Below are 21633 nucleotides of genomic sequence, written 5' to 3'. Positions count from 1 at the left end.
TTAGAGATTCAAGGACAAAGCAAACATGTAATGTACAAGATCGGCTCTGTGAATGCTTTTAAACGCTGGCTACATCTTCTCTCCGCTGAGCTGAAACGTCAGGCCCAGCGCTACATTCCAAACACGCGTTCAGAACCTCAGAGTCAGGAGAAAGCCCCAGCAAGGCGTGATGATGCCCGTTACATCGAGAAAGTCCAGAGCATTTTATCAGTTTGACTGACGCTTCACTGACTTTGCAGCTCTCGAGCCCGTTTCCACATATAGTATATGTGTTTCCCATTCGGCACAGATATTGATGCGAAAGACATTGCCTCCAAAGTGGGATTACTTTTTCACCCGGACACAACTGAAGTGGAGAATGAAGTTCTCACCCTTCAAACTGACATTCAGATTAAATCAAGAGCAGCGGCTGCGATGAATGGTGGATTCTGGGAGCTACTGTCGGAGGAGTACCCCAACATGACAGCACTCGACAGCATTTTTTTGGATCAACCAAGCTTTGGGAGTCTGCTTTCGCCCACACGAAGGTCCAAATACAGAGCGACCATGACCAATGACCACCTTATAGAATACCTGAGACATACTGCAGTTGCTGCTGCTGCCCTGACTATGAGAAACTTTCAGCCTCCTCACAATGCCAAAGGGCACAATAAGGTAGGACATGAACTTTTTTAAATGGAAGAAATTTTTTGATTGTGCTCATTTTGTTTGAGCACATTCTGCTCTCTGAGTTCCCGTTTTGTTGTTTTAGTGATGTCAATTTGGAGTGATAGATCTCTTCAGGTCGGCAAATGAAAAAGTTGAAAAGGTTGGGCACCCCTGCTCTAGAGTTTGCAGATAATTATGATAAAAACAAAAATCCAGTTCTGCGGGCAAAAACACCTTGTTAATGAGAGAGGTCAGAGGAGAAGGGCCAGACTAATCAAAGCTGACAGGAAGGTGACAGTCACGCCAATAACCACATATTACAACAGTGGCACGCAGAAAAGCATCTCTGTCCACACAACGCATCAAACCTCTTAAGTGGATAGGCTACAGCAGCAGAAGACCAATATGTTTAAATAAGTCTAATAAGTCCCTAATAAAGCGCTCAATGAGTGTACCGCTTCACTCATGCTCTCTCCCTCGCTCTGTCTTTCCATCTTTCTGACCCTTCCTCATCCCGCTCAGAATCTCCATGGTAACAAGAATTGAGGAACAGGAAAATTGACTCTCAATTTTCACAAAGAGATAAGGACTGGTGTTGTGCTGAGGAGGACAGCCTGCAGGAGACATTAACGTCAAGGGGACGGAAACAAGCGGCCATTTCCTGTCCGCTTTCTTTTGCAGTCACAGGAGATGGAGGCACACATTTTGGGGCAAGTGTTTGCCAAAACTGCAAAAAACGAAGTAAATCACATCACATTGGTTGGTAAGTCAGACAGCAAGTCCAAACAGAGGGAAAGCCAGAGAGAGAGAGAGAGACGGACGTGGCAAACAGAGCAGCCATTTTATAAACTGCCAGCCACACCCAAGGTGTAGCTCATTAAGCTAACGATCCACCCTTCTGGTTTTCAATTACCTGCACAAGAGAAGAGCGAAGACAACCGGCAAACAGAAGGTAAAATCCAGCTATGACCAGCTGGTCAAACCATGTTGCGTATGGTGCTGGTCTAACTGGTCAACCAGCTACCAGCTGTTTCAAAACCTAGCTTGAGCTGTTTATTTTTTTTTCCAGCAGGGAATAGAAAACAGGAAGCAGTGGCACACTCAGCCCAGCCCCAACACTGTCCTGTTTGTGACCTGCTTGCTCATAAACCTGAAGAGAGTTGTTTGTATCATTGCAGTGCAGAAAATGAAAAACAGAGCCCTTCCCTTATAAAGTGTGCCACTTTCCACACCCGGCCCCCTGGTTTGGAACACAGTAGGCTGAAGAGTTATTACTTGAGCAGAGCCGCTGTTGCATTGTGGGGTGGATCAACAGCCAGGAGAAGAGAACGAGAAGAGAACGAAAGCGGAACCACTTTAACTCAATTGAAATGGCCACTTGCTAGCTGTGTCCTTCTTCAGACATAGTCCACAGTCCTTCTGTGTTATTAATAGAAGAAGAGTGAAGTGCTGATAAAAATCCCTGGAAAATCTGAGGAGAATAGAATGATGCAGAGTGGAGTGAAGGGTGTGGGGAGGGGGGGTTAAAAACCAGCATTCGAACACAAAATAACCTTATGTATTCCAACTGGTCACCCAGGGGCACATTATTATGGGGGGGGAAATGGAGACATAGGGGAGGGAGGTGGAAGGTTGTATTTTGAGTGGCAGAGGTCAAATTTAGAGGGACGAATCTCCATCTTCGTTAATGCAGGATTGTGGTGGTATTAGACCGGCAGGAGTTCCATATCAAAGTTGAGTTTGAAAGCGGCCGGGAGTTTTTTTTAGCATGGGGGAAGGACGAGATAGAGGGCAGGGGAGAAGCGATGGTCCCCCGTCCTGCGTATTCTCAACGCCGGGACACAAGGACCTCGCGACCGATTCGGCCTCTGGCTGCTTGGCCAAGTTTTCTGCTTCCTAGGGACGTCCAAGTACATTTAAAATGCAGGGCATCCAAAAAAAGCCTCTTCTGGCATCTTCCGAGAAGGAGTCGAGCGAACGGAAAAAACTATTGCGGCGTATCCAAACACGCTCTGATGTAAACAAGCGACGAAACAAATAAAGCTATCGGTTTCAGTAGCACGAGAAAAGGGCCGGTTAATATTGCCCATCCAGCATGCCTGGCTCATATTTCCGGGTGGTTACAGGTTCCCCCGATTTGGGCCGGCTTGCTTTCGGATCGCTCTGGTCCCGGAGCACAGGGACGCGGTGGGAGCAGCCAGGGACAGTGATCCACAGAGCAGGTGTCAGGGTCAGCATGCACTCAGTGCCCAGGGCCAGACCCCATAAAGTTGATTGAGGGAGCACCAGATGGACTGAAGCCCCTTCTGGGCCGTAAAGCAGTTGTAACTATATGACTGCAAGGGGGTCAGCGCAAGGCAGATGTAGACTGTAAATTCAGTTCATAGGGAAGACCTTATCTTCAAACTGGAAAATGTACTCCTTTTTTCCTGAAGAGAGAGATTGTGGTGCACCTTGTGGATGCACTAAATTAATTTGTTATTTCTTGATACTTATCAGTGGGTTGACTGAAAATGTAAATGCGTTGAATGGAAATACGGGTGATATTGTAAACTGAAGTTGATTTAGTACATAACCTGTGGAAATTGACCACTTGTTGCTCGGTACAATTGCTCAGCACTCAAAATTCAGTGTTGAATTGGAAGAACACACATTCAGCCAGAAAGTGCAGTCAGAATATTGCTGAAAAAAGAAAGGAGGGTTGAAAGAAAGAAAAATAAATTGAATGAAGTGCCTGACTCACTGTCAGAGCTAGCTAACAGCACTTCCACTTTGGCCATACCGCCTACATCATGACACCCAAAAGAAACTCATTTTTCTTGAGTCAATAATTGCTGTCCAGGAAAAGGGGCCACCATCTACGCACCTCCTAAATCAGCAGTGTCCCTACACAGGAGCCGACACACACCGAAAGCACTATTAATTCAGGCTCCCAGGTGCAAAAAAATATTACAGAACATAAAGGCAAAGCCCGAAAATTGTTCTACGTGTTATCACAAAAACAAAATCCTCCAACCTCTTTCTCATGAATTAAGTGATGTAATGCAAGGGGCACAAATGTAAGTCTGCCAGGGAAGCGAAAACGATAGCAGTGACAGTCACTAGGCATGTCTCATTGGTTGTTTCAGAGCCTTAGAATTCTGCTCTTAGGCGTTTTATATGTGGTCCTATGTTTGCACTGTTCTTGTTTTATTTTTTTTGTTCTTCTCTGTTTTTTTTTCTCCACTATGCCAACCACATCAGCAGCCAAAATGTACTGCTTAACCAATCAAGCCCTTCTTAATTAAGCCTTTTTATATACGAAAGTAAAGCAAGAAAGAAGTAGTTCTTAGTAACAGTGTAATTAGCAACATGGTGCATAACCCACGAGCCTATTTTGCATTCAAACAGAAGCCAACAGACTCTCTTTTTCAGTGGACTGTACAATGAATAGAGACCCTGGTAAAGGGAAGTGCAACATACACGTTTTCCTGGAGTCAGACAAATCAATGAGGCATCTGTCCTCATTTTCATGCTCAGGGTGGGGTGGGGTGTGGGGTGAGTTGAGGGGTGAGGTGTGAGGTGAGGTGTGGGGTGAGGTGTGTGGGGTGAGGGGTGTGGGGTGTGTGGGGTGTGTGGGGTGTGTGGGGTGGGGTGGGGAGTGGGGTGGGGTGGGGAGTGGGGTGAGGTGTGTGGGGTGAGGTGAGGTGAGGTGAGGGGTGGGGTGTGGGGTGGGGTGAGGGGTGTGGGGTGTGGGGTGGGGTGAGGTGAGGGGTGAGGCGCAGAGTTTTTTCTCACTGATGCACATGATGCTGTTGTGTTTCTGTATCAGTGCTTTTGCTGCTGTCAGTGCATGTTATGTTTAGTCTTGCATTAGATTAGCGTTACTTTTGTCGACGCCATCAGAGTGTATGTGACTTTTGTGTCTGTGGATGTTGTGATCTGATGTAAGACTTTATCGATTTTATTAATTGTGCTGTCTAGGTTTACTGGTGATTTTTCGGGCAATGATAGATCTGACTACTGATATCAGCCGATATGACATGAAATTATTGATGTCAGTAGATGTCTGAACGTTAATGATACCCGATATCAGTAAAATGAATGATGACAGTGGATGTCTGAGTGTTAGTGATACCCCATGTCAGTAGATATGGGGTCTAAGTGTCAGTAAAATGAATGATGACAGTGGATGTCTGAGTGTTAGTGATACCCCATGTCAGTAGATATGGGGTCTAAGTGTCAGTAAAATTAATGATGACAGTGGATGTAGTGTCCGGATATTAGTGACTACCAGTAGGGTATTGGTTTCTGGAAGAACATGCTGTGCATTGCGTGTCTTGTCTCATAGCTGTGTTCCATGTAAGAGCTGTCTCTATTTCAGAACAATCACGGACAGCACAAGCTACACCATTCCTTTCCGTACTCTGTCTTGCTTTTGCACCCTCTCTTTCTCCCCCCCTCTCTCAGTAAATGCGGTCTATCGCAGGGCTAAGTGGCCTTTTCCAAAGGAAAAAACTGATCAATAGCATACTGTTTCTAGGCATTTTAGTTTTGTTGATGGTAAATAAGACTGCATTCTGGCTGGATCTCGGCCTTGGGGGTCCAATTTGTATGCGGGTGCACTTTGTAAATGGACAGGAAGTAAGAGCCATAGGGCTGACCTGCCAAGTGTTTGATGGCAGCGTTTGTGCGTCTCTATTTTCGTCCCCCAAACGGCGTAACATCATCGCTGGTACGCGGCAAGCCCTGCCGCACTGGGAGCAATTCCACCCCGTGACCAATGAGAAGGAACCCTGCTGTGGGCAAAGCAAATCAAGCTCAAAGAGGAAGAGCAAGACACACACAAAACATTTTAGTACAACAAAAGCTATTTATTTATTTGCTAGTTTCCTTGCAATTTATATTTTTATCTTCAATTATTTTGGATGTACACACCCCGAGCGGCATCCTTGATGTATTTCAGCCCTTTCAAAAACACTGTATGTGAAACTATATTTTGGTTAGAACCCCCCTTGAAAATATTGAATTTTAGTGAAGAAACTAAGAAACAGAAAAGGCACCGCTGAGGCATACACATGGGTAAACTATTTGTTTACCTACAGTCAGGAAGCACTTTATTAGGTATTTATTAGACTTATTTTTAAGCTGCTGTAGCCTATCCACGTACAGGTTTGACGTGTGTGTGTTCAGAGATGCTCTTCCAGTGTTGTAATGTGCGGCTATTTACTTTACTCTCACCTTCCTGTCAGCTTCAACCAGTCTGGCCCTTCTCCTCTGACCTCTCTCATTTACAAGCTGTTTTTGCCTGCAGAACTGCTGCTCACTGGATGTTTCTTTGGTTTTCACACCATTCTTTGCAAACTCTAGAGACCAGTGTGCATCAGCAATTTCTGAGGTCCTCCAACCACCCTGTCTGGCACCAACAATCATTCCACAGTCAAAGTCACTTTGATCACATTTCTTCCCCATTCTGACATTTGGTATGAAAAACAGCTGAACCACATGTTTGACTGACTAAATATTTGTATTAACAAGATGGTCTACAGGTCTACCAAATAAAGTGGTCACGGAAAGTATATTTTGCTTAAATAAAAAAGACAAAAAATGATCACTTGGTTGTGCGTGAATAAAGGGAGAGCTGCTGTATACGCAGTCCCTTAAATATTCATGTCCCATTTGTTGTTGCTGTTGTTGTTGTTGTTGTTGTGTTTGCCTGTGTCGTTCTGCCATTGGCCACGGCGCGTTTAGCACGGCGCTCACCATACGGTGCCAGCGCTTCGCCTCCCGGGCTGAATAAATCCCGCTCTCGTTTCCGAGAGGGATCTGCGGAGAGAGCGCACATCATTATTCCTCCTCCGACAGGCACAGGCCTGGAAAACCGGCATGTGGTCCAGGAAGACCGCCGCTCAGATTAACCAGGAGCAGAAGCAGTGCTACGGGGGGTGTGGGGGAGTCGCAGTCGGGTGTGGTTAAATCAGGCGATGGGCTAATAATGGAACGCGGTCTTATGGCGCTTTCTCCCTGTAATGCCCGTGCACCCCATGGTGTTTATAGGTCTGTTTAGGGCCACAGCCAAACCGCAGTTCAAGCTTTTTTTCTCCAAGTTAGTTTTCTGTAAGAGATTCTGATTGCACAGTATTATTACTGATGTAATAATAGGTTTCTTGGGTCTGTGGAGGCTTCTTCCCCAAATGTTCTCATTTAGGGCCACGCCCTAGGAGGGTTCATCCCCAAAAGTTATCATTTAGCGTCACAGCCATGGAGGGATCATCCCCAAATGCTCTCATTTAGGGCCACAGTCATGGAAGGATCATCCCCAAATGTTATCATTTAGCATCACAGCCATGGAGGATCATTCCCAACCGCTCTCATTTAGCCAGCCCTGGGCAGCACTGCGGGTGAACGCTCGGACGTGTTCACTGGAGGGCCGGCGTGTCTTTTACGCTCGACAGGTCACGCAGTCGTGCTTGTGGTTTAGCTCTTGACCTGAGGAGAGGCGACCGCTAGCCTCAGCTGTCACCGAGAGGAGCTAATTCACCGATGTCGTGAGGAAGCCGGGCTGACTAAAACCCGCTTCGCCCCAGGCAGGAGGACGAGAAGGGACTGCATTTATACAGCACTTTTATCCAAAGCCCTTTATGCTTCAGCCATTCACACTCCTGTTCACACACACCAACGATGGGCTGCCATGCAAGCTACAAATCAGGTTGGGTTAGGTGTCTTGCTCAGGGACACCTCGACACACAGGGTGGAGGATCAGCGTCCCGGCTCTCCCCTCTTCCACCCGCTGTCACCCAACGGCAGAGCGGAGGCCGCAGAGCCTGGACGTGCCCTCATAGCGAGCATCTTCATCTTCCGCCCGCCCCCTCCCGCGGTGCCGCCCCGCTCAGACTGACGGATGCAATCACACGGCCCCCACCCGGAGCGCGGGCAGGACGAGCCGGGCCCCGGGCCAGCGGGGGCTAAGAGCAGGCCGGCGGTAATGGAGGCACGGCCGGCGGGAATGGCGCTCGGCTCAGCGGGAACGCCGCTGGGCGCAGCGGGGCCTCCGCTCCGGCAGCCGCGGACGGGGGTTGGCCAGCGCCCGGCCCGCTGATTGACCTCGTTCTTCGGCGGGGCTCCCCGGCTGTGCCCCTGATCAGTGCAGACAGTCCTCCGCCTCGATTCGATATGACCCCCCCTCTCTCCCCGGAAAATAAAAAACAAAGAATCCAGCGTTCCGTTCCATTTAGTTTGATCCATTGGGCATGAACCATGAGCCAGGAGTGGAGGGGGGGGAGTGCACTGTGTACCTGTGTACTGTGCGTGAGTGAGGATGGTTTCAGCCAGGGATACTCAAATCCGGCCCTCGAGGACAGCAGTACTGCTGCTTTTTATTCTGCCCTTCAAATCAGGAGTCAGTTAAACCTGGGACAGCAGGTGACTGAAATCCCTGGCCAATCACTGGCATTAATCAATGAATTATCGAGTAGAAAAAACAAAAACCTACTGGCCTCAGTGGACAGCTTTCTGAGTTTCATAATGAGCACCTGTACAGTGCAGCTGGGGATGATTTAACACCCACACATCACGGGACTGCTGTGCTCATCATCTAGCAGGTTGAACAGAGACAGTGCAGTCACACGTTACAGTCAGGGGCATTGGATAGGCTTGCTGTTAATGCAGTCGCTAACATGAATTAATGGACGGGAGAAATGCATTAAGCATGTAATTAGCTTTTCGTTAATTAATGTACTTAGTTAATTACTCACTAGTTGCATGCATATTTAAAGTATACATTTGCAAACCATAGGATAAACTTAGAATGAGTTAACCATTAGCAAATACATTAACAGTTTTTTCATTGTATGGAACTGGCTTACTGTAGTTCCCAACATTACTTAATAATATACAAATACATAAACACAACTGTACAGATTTGTATTAACGGTTACACCTACATTCGTTAATGCCGATTTAATGTAATCTTATTGTTACATTATGGGGTAGCCTGGTTCAAGCCCTGGTGTAGCCATGATAAGCTCTGCACAGCTGTTGTGTCCTTGAACAAAACCCTTAGCCCCACATTGCTCCAGGGGTGCTTAGTCTAATGAACTGTAAGTCATTGGATAAAAGCTAAATAAGAAATTATTATTATAAAGTGTTACCAATAGAGCTTACAGAGGCCCCCCCCTTATCACAACAGGTGAGCCCCCCCCCCCCCCCCCCCTCAGTTGGCAGTGTTCAGTACAGCTCAGGTATAGCTCACATTGGAGGGTCAGGGGGGTGGGGTAGCTGCTGGGGGTTAATTAACATCCAGCAGATGGACCGCCAGGGAGAACTCAGGCCCATCAGATGGGCAGAGCCTGCCCCTGTGGAGGGATTATGGGGTCCATTGGCCTGGGACACAGCCCGTCTGAAAGCGGGCCTGTAACCAGAAGGATGCACATTTGATTCCCAGTGGGGATACCGCCGGAAGGTAGACACACAGCCGGATAAATCCCACCACGCAAATGAAAAGTGAGGGGAAAAAATAAAAGGCCGATAACCTGGCGACCTTGGACGTCTGTTAAATAATGCACCTTTACATTTAGAAAGTCTGCTGACGCTCTTATCCCCCGACCGCAGAAGCGTGCGCAGGACGGTCGGGGCAAAGAGCAGAGATGATATAGGGTCGTCTTCGTCAGGAACGATCGCAGAGGCCATTACGTGGAACGACGGAGAAATGTTAAGTGCCGCGGCGGGTCAGATGTCGGGCTGAAGTAAAGCCGGTCCGAGAGAGGTTTCATTCCCCTGGGCGGCGGGGAGAAGAGGACGGCCGTGCGCTTTGGACGGATGGTATCTTTCTTGGCATCGCACCCCCGCTCAGACTGGATGGAGACAGGCGCTCGGGATCAGATGTGTCTTCGCAAACAGGGCTCACCGTCGCGATGCATTATTTATCTCTCATTTGCTGAAAAGATGTGCTTCTCCGGGCCTATATTCAGGAGCGGGCCCGTGCCGGTGCCAGGGATCCCGTTACAGGGGTGACAGCTGGGAGAATGAGCGCGGGCCAGGCCCTTCCATCCCATTGCTCTGAGTGTGGCGCCGTGTTACCAAACACCTGTCATGGGGAGTGAAGTTTGGAGCAAACAAAATGGCTGCCGTACAGACTTGGGGTGTGATACAGGGTGAAAAGAGGTCTGGCTTGTGGTGAATATATGCTCGAGTTTCTTCTGGGTTTGTGTGTGTGTGAGAGAGAGAGAGAATGAGTAGACGCGTATCTCTTCCCTAGTGTTAGAAGCAAGGTTTGCACATAGGCACAATCATGCCATCGACATTTGGGGTGCAGAAATAAAAACTGTTGTCTTATGTTTGGAACACCAAATCATATTTCACTGTTACATGCTTCGTTGTAATGTCACGGATCACAGCCGGCATTATTAGATCATAAAACAGGTACACGGTGTCCAGCGTTCGAGTGAGAAGCACTGCAACACAGCAAAATGAACCATGACATTAGAGCTCTGCTTCAGCTGCTGAGAACAGACTCGCTGGGAAACCAGCATAAACAGACCAGGATACCTTTACTGTACTTTACAACTACCTAGGAAACAAACATTAGCCAGACATTTTTACTAACCCTAGCCAAACATTCCTTGACCCCCAAAAGGGAAATACAAGATTCCAGAATGCAGCAACAAAACCTCTTCCACAAATAAAAAATTACTTTTTAAGTTTGGAACCAAACCCAAGCCCAAGTTTCACTGCCCTCTGTCGTTAATTGACTGCACAATAAATACAGGCATCAGCCAACGTTAGCAGTTTTGCACAGTAGAGCAGCACAGGAGAACAGGCTTTATAGTGCTTTGGACTGACCATACATTAAAAGTAATTAGCTAGCTAGCAACAACTCTGGAAGTTAATAAAAGAGCTTGCCAAACTTAAAAAATGAGGAAACGTCTGCTTTCTCAATTCACTCAGGCCTGTTAATTTGATTATCACTACAAAATTTAATTTAGCCAACCAGATTTGATCTGAGTACTTTTGACAGACACAGGTAGCTAAGGTTGCGCAGTGTATCCCAATGCAATTATTCCAGGTTCAGGGGTCCAACCCTTCACCCGACACTTTACCCCTGCCCCTCCCTTTCACTTGGCATCTGCATGCTGGTGTGTGTGTGTGTGTGTGTGTATGCGATGTGTGTGTGCACATGCAGGTGTGTGTATACCTGTGTGTGCACGCGCATGTACCTGTGTGTGTGTGTGTGTGTTTATACCTGTGTGTGTGTGTGTGTCTGCATGTGTGTACCTGTGTGCGTGTGTGTGTGTGTGTGTGTGGTGGGTGGGTGGGTGTGTGTATACCTCTGTGTGTGTGTGTTTGTGTGTGTGTGTACCTGTGTGCGTGTGTGGGTGGTGGGTGTGTGTGTGTGTGTGCATGCGCACGTGTGTGTACTTGTGTGCGTGTGGTGTGTGTGTGTGTGCACACGCGCAGGTGTGTGTGTGTATACCTGTGCTCCTTCAGAGTATCCTTCATTCCATCCCCTTTTCAGAACAAGGGTTTCAAACTCGAATCCTAGAGGGCTGCAGTGTCTGTAATCTTTCATGGTTTACTTTCAATCAGTAGCCAATTTAAACCTTAGAAACAAGGTGTGTGGACTCTTCAGTAAATCAGTGACATAAATTAAGTGCAGAAAACCGGCAGATACTCCAAGAATCGAGTTTCAGGTCTTTGAGTAAGATGGCTGAGTGAATTAACGCAGTCGCAGATTCTTTGAGTCTGAGTTTAATCCTACACGTTTTCTGCAGGGTAGTTATGAACTTATGACTTTGGACGTTTGCCAATTCTAGATGGAAGCAATTTTTTGCTAATTATTTTAATAAGCATTTTCACAAAAGGAGGAATACACAAAGGAAGTTATTCTTCCGGTATTTGAATTTTAAGGAGTTTATTTTCTGTTTGAACCTCGGGTTTGACCCGTCTCTTTAGTTTCCGCACCGTGTATTTACAGCAGAAACATCTTGTAAAGTTGAAATCAAGGAGGCTGAAACATAATCTCGTCTTATCTCCATGTTCTCATTTCTTTTGCTTGATAAACAAGCATGCCAGCTGTCTGAATAATTCATAACAAGTGGCAGGCAATCCATCTTTCTCGTGTGTCTCACAACATGGGTCGCACCAACTGCAGCTAGTCAACTGCAATGATAATGTTATGTTAATGTAATTAAATATATTTGATCACTCATGAGGTACATTTTCATTTTAAGCATTCCTCCATGAACTGTGTACAGCACTATTGTATGCCACTGTATTTTATCATGCCATATTGGTAAGAGACAGTAACTAGTAAATGTAACTATATTTCACCGACAAGGCTAATGGAAAAACATTCTATTTAGTGCCATTTCATGAACATTTAGCCTGCAGATTTCTGTCATGTGCATGCAGTGATTGTGGGCACAGTGTACTTCAGAATAGTATATGGATAAGGGTAATGTGAGTGTGAATTGCGCACATACTCTATGTGTTTTTCAACTGAATAAATATGCTTTTACCAACCTGACATTTTGGGGAAATGGTACATAGCTAAATGTGCCTAAATGTGCCTTAAGGCAATGGAAACAGTTGGAATTTGCACAGAAAGTAGCCCCCAGCTTGACTGCATTAAACATTTCAACATGTCTGATGTAGAAATGATTAATACAATCCATAAACCGTGGGGCTTGCTCAAATCATGTGATACTGTTTCCCAGAGAAAAGGGTTTTGTACTGTAAGTACCTGTGTGTCTTGGTAGTTAAGCAAAAGCAATTGTTTTAATGGTCAAGACAAATTCTCTGCAACAGTAAAATAGATAATATATAGAAAGTAATAGATATTTTAGGAACCAAGAGAGTCAAAGTTTTTGTTGTATCATTTTTAGTGTATTGATTTCTTTTTTTACTTATCTCTGCCTTTCAGATGCTCTATGGAATAAATAGTCAGGAATGTCAGCCAAGAATGATATTTTGTTATATAGAAGCGTAGCATTTGTCATAACATAATGGACTACACAGCCTGGATTTCAGCTTCCAGCTGACCTCACAACATGCAAATGATAAATAACATCAAATAATGCATTTTATTTATTTTTGTGTTCTGTGCATTTAATTGGCCTGCACATTAATGCAGGGAACCTCTATAAACCGCACACTGTATAAACAAAGTAAAAATAAGTACAATCGCAACTAAGTAAAAATAAGAACATTAGGCAGTGACACAGAGATTTAGCATTGTAAAGGTCACAATAAAGCTATTGATTTATTGACCGATTGATGCGATTGATGACGTATTGGTGGATGAAATCAGCGGACACGTCATTGGTCTGTGAATATGGGGTCTGGGAAGCCAGCTCTTGCTGAGGTTCAGTTTGCCACACCCTCCCGTTTCCCTACGTTCTGCCTGTATTCTCGATGGCTTCTCCGGACGCATCCGGCTCTCCCGGACAAAGGGCTGTGGGTTTTCCATCCCGCGTATATTTGAGGGAAGATTACCCTGCCCTGTCGCGGAGCATGGCGTCGCCCCCATGTATCAAGGTGACACTTCGTACAGTGCACTAAATCTCTTCCCTGCTCTTCCATAAATATTTACACTCGCACGGAGCGGAGCGCCGTCCCCCAAGGACGGCTCTGGGTCGCTGCCGATATGACGGGTCCTCCCTTTCCGAGGGAAGGGGCTGGTGGCGGCCTCTAAGATGGAGGCAGAGAGTGCCTTCACCACACAAGTGGGAGGGGGGGGGGGGGGAGAAATGTGTCTGTAAACACTCAGGTTAGCAGCTCATCCAGCGCTCATTAAATTTTCATGCGTGCTAATATTCCGACGCTACCAGAATATTCAATCACTCTGACTATGACATGAGTCGAGTAAACTATTACTGTAACCAGAACCTAAATAAGGTAGTGTCCTGTGTGTGAGTAACTGGTAGGGGACATGGTGTGAATATCTGTGACTAATGTCTGTGACTAGAAAGTTATATAGAGTCATGTACAGAGAACAGACGATTCAGAATGGGTCTGCGCATTCTAATTTGAAGGCAATCTTCAATCATAATTCACTCGCTAAGCTTGCAGTGATGGCGAACCCGAAAACATCACATTTTTTGGAAAAACGGCAAGACACATTTCTTCTGTCTAGGAAAGGCATCAACATAATGTGATTTTTGCACACAAGAAAGCTTTTTGAGCAAGACAATTGTTGAGGATATTGGTGAGAATGATTGTCTGGAATGAGCTCATATATTCCAAATGTGCATAAAAAAAACCTCTAAAATACACAAGGCAAAATGAAAATGAAAGGAAAATGTCTTCCCAGTAATACAGATGCAGTGTGTAGCTGCAAAACCATGCATTTCCTCCGGGGCTTATTTGGAATATCATGATTCAGCCATCATATTTCATGGTGCATGTAAACAGCTTATTGAGAATATGACCATAGCTGGGATGGGGAGCATTACCCAGAATGCTGCCTTCACGCAAACCTCTTCACACACTTCAGGACCGCTTTCCCATCCACGCTGGCTGGGGGGGGGGGGGGGGGGGGGGGCTGCGGTGGTGCCTGAACAGAGGAACGTGGTGGTTCTCTTACCCATGATCCGTACAGCGCTGGGGAGACCGCCACAAACCCGCAGCAGCCCAGGGCGGCAGGAGAGAGCCGTTTACAGGGGACGGGTCTGTCTGGAGATGGGTCTGCAGCAACGCATGCTAATGCTAATGCTATTGCTCCCAGAGGCCAGGGGGAGACTGGGGGGGGGGGGGGCAGGGGGGTCCGGACATGCCCCCCCCCCAGTGATAATGTCTGGGATATTTTTATCAGAGGAATGGAATGGGAATTGCATAAGAAATACACTACAGTCCCTTTTGCTGATTACTGGTGTGTGTGTGTGTGTATGCCTGTGTTTGTGTGTGTGTGTGTGTGTGTGTATGCCTGTGTTTGTGTGTGTTTGTGTGTGTGTGTGTATGCCTGGCTTTGTGTGTGTGTGTTTGTGTGTGTATGTGTATGTGTGTCAGGCGTTGTTTTTAAATGAGGGAAAGGAAGTAAAGACAGACAGTGAAACTCTGGGTCTAGACCAGACAGGAAGAAGCTGTAAACAGGGACAGGGGGCAGAAAGTATTTTGTTTATTTTCCATTCTCTGCCGTCATGTGTTCACCGCGTAAACGGCGCAGCTCAAAAGGAGCGGATCCGTGCCACCCCGCGCACTGGAGCTGCTGAGACCAATTTGAAGCGGGGCCCGGAAACTTAACGCGCGATCTGAATTAACAACTGTGGGTGCCGGCTCCATCCTGTCGAATCTGAAAAGGTGGCTAATTGGGAGCAGGCTGGGCCAGTTATACTCTAAAGCACTCGTTGGGGAAAAAAAAAAACACGAGCACAAAGCAATTGTAGGTAATGCAGGTTACACATGAACTTCTGTAGAAGAAAGCCTAGGCCCGCAGACAAAAAAAAATAGAGATCTTACCCCCGGCTCAATCCGTAAGGAGTCGTATAAATACAGATTATCTGTGCAGGTAGGCGAGCGGGCAGGGAGGATTCGACGCAGACTGTTTTAGCATTCACAGGACATATCCACCGAGCTCTGTTTATTGTACCTACTTCCAGGGCCCTCAGACAGAGCCCAGGAGATGGGGGGGGGGGAAGAGGAGAAAAGAGCTTTAAAATTTTAATCGCCCGTGGCAAAGAAACTTTTCCAATCTTGGAGTCTGTGTGAGAGTGCTGCTTGGGAAGACGCGCGCAGGGCTAGAATCTAAACAAGGACACAATGAGACGACACGGGCTTAAACAAGGACAAAGCTAGACTCTGAATGAGGGCACGGCTAAACAAGAACACAAACTGAATCTCAATAAGGTCACAGGCAGTCTCCAAACAAATACACGGCAAGGCTAAGGATGCAAGACTAAACATGGATCCGGCCTGACGAGAAATGTACAACCGAAATCGGAATATGAGCAACAACAAACTGAACAAGAGCACTTTGAGCTCCTAAATATGAAAATGCATAAAGTCACAGTCCAGGGAATTTAATAACTTACTTATACAGATGGCTATAGACTTGGCCTGCCTAAACAGCTGGTACAGTAAGCACGGCAGGAGGAAGATTGAAAATGTTGCACCTCTCTCTCTGCATTGGAATATGGATCTGCCTACTGAGACGAATGACACATCCAATAATACTTTTTATGAAGTTATCATTAATTAACCATTGCTCAATACATTATTAACCATAGCACTGTTAGCAGCTCCTGTCCTAAAATAGACGTACTGTATCCTAACCCATCCCTTATAGGGGAATGTATGGCAAGTGTCACATAACAGTTACATTTTTATAATAATAATTATTATAAAATTATGATGATTAAGTGTTATTCAGCTGAAGCTTTTATCCAAAGCAACATGGTTGATTAGACTAAGCAGGGGGACAATCCCCCCTGGAGCAATGTGGGGTGTAGGGCCTTGCTCAAGGGCCCAACAGCTGCACAGATCATATTGTGGCTTCACTGGGGATTGAACCACCAACCTCAGTCCAGAGGGGTTTTGGCTTTGAGAAAGTTGAGAATTTCATAGGGTTTTAATAGGGGCTCAAAACAAAAGCAGTAATTTTGATTTTCTTTTTATTTTTGGTTAAAAAGGTCGAAGGTCAAGAAGGCTCTCTTGGGATTTTACAATAGTTAGGTTGAGCTCCATATGGCGCTCTTTGGACTGAAAGGGTTAAGTGACATTTCCTGAGAGTTGATTTGCATTGGGCGTGTGTTGGTCCTGGATCCGTGCGGAACGATGTCCTTTCGGTGAACCGCCCGCCGGGCTTTGAGGATGTGAAGCATGTCCTTCCTTAATCCTCCAGAGTCTGCCGGACTTTGATCTCCACTGTGGAATGTCACAAGACCCGCACGTAATCTCCCTTTCATAGCCTTCATAACCGTTATCCTCAAAAAAAAAATCAAACACCTGTTAAAGGATCAGGGTTTTTCCAGCGGTTGTCCTATTTTCCTTACCTCTGTTTCCACTGTGAATAGCTGTTGGGTAATCTGAATATAAATACCTCTATACATAATAACTGCTAATGTATCGATTTATTGATTGAATTACACTGATACGTTTTCACTTGCTTGTCAATAGACAAAAAAAAGGATGTGGTAAATAAGAATAAAATATGAAACTCAACAACATGGAAATGCAATGAAATGAATGGATGGAGGACATTAGCCTGGTCTAGACTGTAGCCGCACCGACCCATATGTAATAGCTTCACTGTATAAGCTGAGGCTGAGCATTCAGGAAGAGAAGGACACAAAGATCCGCTAACCCCGCTAAAGGAAGAGGCCAAGGCTGACGACAGCTGTGTCTTTTCCTTCAGATGCGGCGCTGGCCCTTCTCTCATAGAAACTTGAACTCTCGGAAGAATATTTACTGCATTCTCCGAAGGATATTTACTCATCAGGACTTAAAAACAACATTGAAATCCACGCACAGTCGCAAACCAGCGTAGGCACCGTGCGTGGGAGCCCTACTTAAGAAGCATTAGCATAGGTAGCGAGCGCATTTCTGTACATTCTTTTGGTTCATTCCCAGAGACACAGTAGCCTAATCTCTGGGACTCAGCAGAAGACCCTTCGCCGGGATGTTGGCGGACCATTATCGTAATAACGTCATGGATTTCTCCGCTGCCTCCACGGGGATTTGGTCCTGTGAGAGAGGGGGGATTAGGAGAGGAGAATTCAGCTGGAAGCCATTTGCATGTTCAAGGTCTGCTCCCCGGTTCAAAAGCAGGTCCGCGTCTCGAGCTTTTGTCTATGAAGTGCTAAAGATATTTTAAATCAAAAATTTTTGCCCGTTTCATTCGACGGAGAACCCGGGAGAGTCTCGCTAAGAGCGCAAATCAAAGATGGAGATTCCTTTCAAGGGATGGGTTCATGAATTACCACTGTACGACAAACCGGCTGACGTTCAGCATTCACACACACACACACACACACACACACACACACACACACTATTCCCCACATTTTGTAAATATGAGAGGGCTGGCGAATTATTAATTATTCCCAAATTTACAAAGCGGCCACCCCGGCTCACGCAGAGTGGCAGTCCCTGGCGAGCGAGCAGCGGCACGGCCGGGACCAGGGCCCTGAGAGCACGGCAGCGTGCCTGACAGCCCCGGCGCAGGCTGTTTGTAAAGCCCTTTTCCACTGAAGTACATTACATTTCGCGTGCGGTTAATAATTAGCCGCCGACTACTGAAAAGGAGGCGGTTCGGGGGGGGGGACAAAAGAAAGGAAATCACCCTCCGGGATATCGGAGGTTTCATACGATGCAAATCTGAAAAGCAATAAACGCGTAATCAAATGCTGCCCGCACGCACGCAGACACAGAGCCCCGAGGTGCCCGGTCTGTGACCTCTCCGCCGTCTTGCCTGCGGGAAGCAGAGGAGAGGTCTGCCGGAGGAACAGACACCCGGGTCTCTCAAAGGCTCCTCCGGGGCAGCCATTTTAAGCGTCTGCGCCGCAGAACAGGAAGTAGGAAGAAACTGCCGAGTCATGGTGACACGGGCCGGGGCGTGGCGCCGCCCTCTCTCGCACCTCGCAGGAGCCTCTGCCAATCGGAATTCGGACCGCCGAGGCCGCCCCTGTTCGTAAAGTTTTGCAGCGATGGCGTCAGGGGGTGCGAGCGGCGGATGATAAACAGAGCTCGCTCGGAGATATTCCCCCGCGAAGCACCGCCATCGATCGGCTCTGGCGCGGAGCGTGTTCGCGGCAATTAAAGCCTCCGTGTCACAAGGCGGAAAAACACAGCGATGATTCGGCCTGCCGGGACAAACGGGACACCTGTGCTGTCCCATTGGTCAGATCACTCTGATGTGGGGAGGGGGAGGGGGGGAGGACGTGTCTGTGTCTCCATGACAGCGGGCGAAATTCCCTCCGGCTGTGTAGCGGTGGTGCCAAGAAATATTTGCTTGTGCGTGCGCGTTCTCCAGTGTGTTGCTTTTACTCGGTAGTGAAAAGTAATAGCCTGACTCTCTTTCTCTCTCCCTCTCCCTCCCCTCCCCTCTGGCATCTGCAGGTGGAGAGGGTTCTGCTGAGACCAGCCAGAAGGAGTCGTCCACCTGCGACATCTGCCAGTTTGGAGCCGAGTGTGACGAGGACGCGGAGGATGTGTGGTGAGCGGGGGCGGGGCGGGGCGGGGCGGGGCGGGGCAGTACACGTCAGGGGAGGGTCTCAGGATAAAGAGGTAGCACTAACCTCACCCTAATTACTCAGATAGAAGCCAGCACTTGGCACAGAACAGTCACACTGTAATGGTTACAGCCAACAACATCAGATGCCTCTGTTCTTGTTTTCAGGTTTCAGACAAGCGACTGAGACCTCAGACCCCCCCCCCCTTCTCCCCCATTCAGTGCTCTCATCCCTGCTGTAAAATCCAGTTATGACCAGCTTGAAATTACCAGCTACCAGCTGTTTCAAAGCATAGCTTCAGCTAGCCAAACCATGTTCAGTATGGAGCTGGTCAATCAGCTACCAGCTGTTTCAAAACCTAGCTTGAGCTGTTTTTTTCAGCAGGGATTTAGATCACTCCAGCAGACCTCGAGATTTTTAGCACCAGATGGATTTTCTGAAAGGAAAGTTTTCCGTATGCCAATTTTACCGTGCTCCAGTCGACACACAAATCCTCATCCCTAAAAGCCCTCCCCCCATGTTTTTTGGAGGCCTGAAATCTTAATTGAATTGGGCCCAGATTCCCCGGTCCGGTGCTGAGTCAGTCGGGGGAGATGATAGATTGCAGCGAGCGGTCGTGAAGCTTGGGGACGAAGATGCAATGGACAGATGAGAGAGAGGGAGAGAGAGAGAGAGGGACAGAGAGAGAGGGGAGGAGGGAGAGAGAGAGAGAGGGAAAGAGAGAAAGGGAGAGGGGGAAAGAGAGAGGCCGCTGCAATTCCGTCTTTATTTAATAGAGTCCTGAGCAGATGGATTAATGCCACAAGACCGAAGGCAGGCAATTACTATTCAAATAGCTGAGCGGAGGCAAAAGCCTAATGCTCTGGGCACAGCTGCAGGATGTCCAGGAGAGAGGGAGGCATACGCGGGCCTGACCAGTGGAGCGGGGAGTGGGGGGGTTATCTAGACAGACAGGACCACGTGCGGTCTATTACCATACAGCCAGGCAGCCGGTCAGCGGCAATGTCAGATCGGGCACTTTTATAGACGCCTTTCTGGGATCTGGCCTAGAATCGGAGTGGTCAGTCCGGGGGGGCCTGATTCATCCGTCTACGTGCATCACACAGGTCACAGCAGGGCCAGACATGGTGTGGTGTTATGTGTGTGTGTGTGTGTGTGTGTGTGTGTGTGTATGTGTGTGTGTGCTTGTAGATCGTGTGTGTTTGCATCCGATAAACCTGTTGGTATGTACGGTCCTGTATCCAGGCAGGCAGGCACGCCCTCTGTGTTCCCTGAGCTTCCCCCCTGTTGGGAGGGATTTTTCTGGAATGTAAGGCCAGGGTTAATAAATCAATACCGTGTTCAGATATAACGACTCTCCTGACTGTTAATGCTGGCACTCTGGCCAGGCACCTCACACAACGTGCCGCGCTGGGACCGCGAGATAGGTGGGAGGGCGCTGGACACTGCCGCAGGCAGGGTAGTTTACATGCGGGGTAGATGCAGGTGCAGGTGATTAGGGGGGGTAGTTTGCATGCGGGGCAGGTGCAGGTGATTAGGGGGGGTAGTTTGCATGCCGGGCAGGTGCAGGTGATGGGGGGGTATTTTACATGCGGGGCAGGTGCACGTGATTAGGGGGTCGGGGTCACGATCCTCCGTGTGATTGCGAGGCCAGAGGAGGGGGAGAACCCAGCGAGAGGCTAAAACGCAATCGATACCCCACCCACAGCTCGATGGAGACATTAGGCCAGAGATCGCAGCAGTGATGGGCTCAGCAGGGGAAGAATGATCACCCTAGTGGGGGTTTTCCCCTCATTAAACGGTTCGTAGATTAGGCTGGGTTCACCTCCGTAAGGGGACTGTTTCACAATGAGCCCTCTGATTTGGAGCACCTTATGGCTGTTTGGCACCGGTGGCCACGGAAACGATCACATGACCAGCTGATTGCATGAGCCTAGTGTGATATTAGTGTACAATAGTGAATGGGGTGGATTCTGTTCTGCAGCTCATGGGAAATGTCACTCTATACCGCAGTCAATGGGACTGCACTGCAAAAAGAGATCATTATTTTGTTAAATAAGATTAAAATACTGCCAATGAGGTAAGATAGATTGACTCATCCCTTGTCAAGCAACTTAAAACATACTAATATTTTCTATTTTCAGAAAAAAATAAGATCTAAAGTCTTATTAGGAGACTTGTTAGAATGGTCACTTTTTGCAGTGTGTGAATGCACAATGGTGAATAGGATTGTGACTACCACCATTTATGGGACTGTGATGGTCATACACCATATTTGACGGTGACTCTGTACTGCAGTGAATGTGACTGTAGCTCTACTGCAGTGAATGTGAGTGTAACTCTACTGCAGTGAATGTGAGTGTAACTCTACTGTTGTGGATATGAGTAGCTCTACTGTAGTGAATGTGAGTGTAGCTCTACTGTACTTAATATGATTGTAGCTCTACTGTAGTGAATGTAAGTGTAGCTCTACTGCAGTGAATGTGAGTTTAACTCTTCAGTGGTGAATGTGAGTTTAACTCTTCAGTAGTTAATGTGAGTGTAACTCTTGTCGGTGAGTGCTTCTGGATTGTAACTCTAGAGTCGTGAATGTGAGTGTAACTCCTGTCGGTGAGTGCTTCTGGATTGTAACTCTAGAGTCGTGAATGTGAGTGTAACTCCTGTCGGTGAGTGCTTCTGGATTGCGATGAGGTGGCGGGCACATAAGAGATACTCAGGAAGTGCTGCAGGCCATCAGCAATTTTAAAGTTTAAATAAATAAACAGGAGAAGACCACTTGACCAAGACAGATCAATATGGCACATCCTGCTCAGAGGTTTCACACACACACAGACACAAACAC

The 21633-nt window shown here is 47.4% G+C and overlaps 1 protein-coding gene across 1 annotated transcript in view; it reads left to right on the top strand.

The window, feature by feature from the left end:
- The window catches only part of tmeff2a (transmembrane protein with EGF-like and two follistatin-like domains 2a), an 89718-nt gene that overhangs the window by 50768 nt on the left and 17317 nt on the right, over nt 1-21633 (top strand). Inside the window, exon 5 of the mRNA XM_061227011.1 lies at nt 18679-18775. Within this exon, the coding sequence (XP_061082995.1) occupies nt 18679-18775 (97 nt within the window). The remainder of the gene's footprint in view (nt 1-18678; nt 18776-21633) is intronic.

The sequence above is a fragment of the Conger conger genome, chromosome 17 (assembly GCF_963514075.1).
Source record: "Conger conger chromosome 17, fConCon1.1, whole genome shotgun sequence".
Taxonomy (NCBI): Eukaryota; Metazoa; Chordata; class Actinopteri; order Anguilliformes; family Congridae; genus Conger; species Conger conger.
Note: the sequence above shows the minus strand (reverse complement) of the source record. Positions and strands in the feature narration are given on the sequence as shown.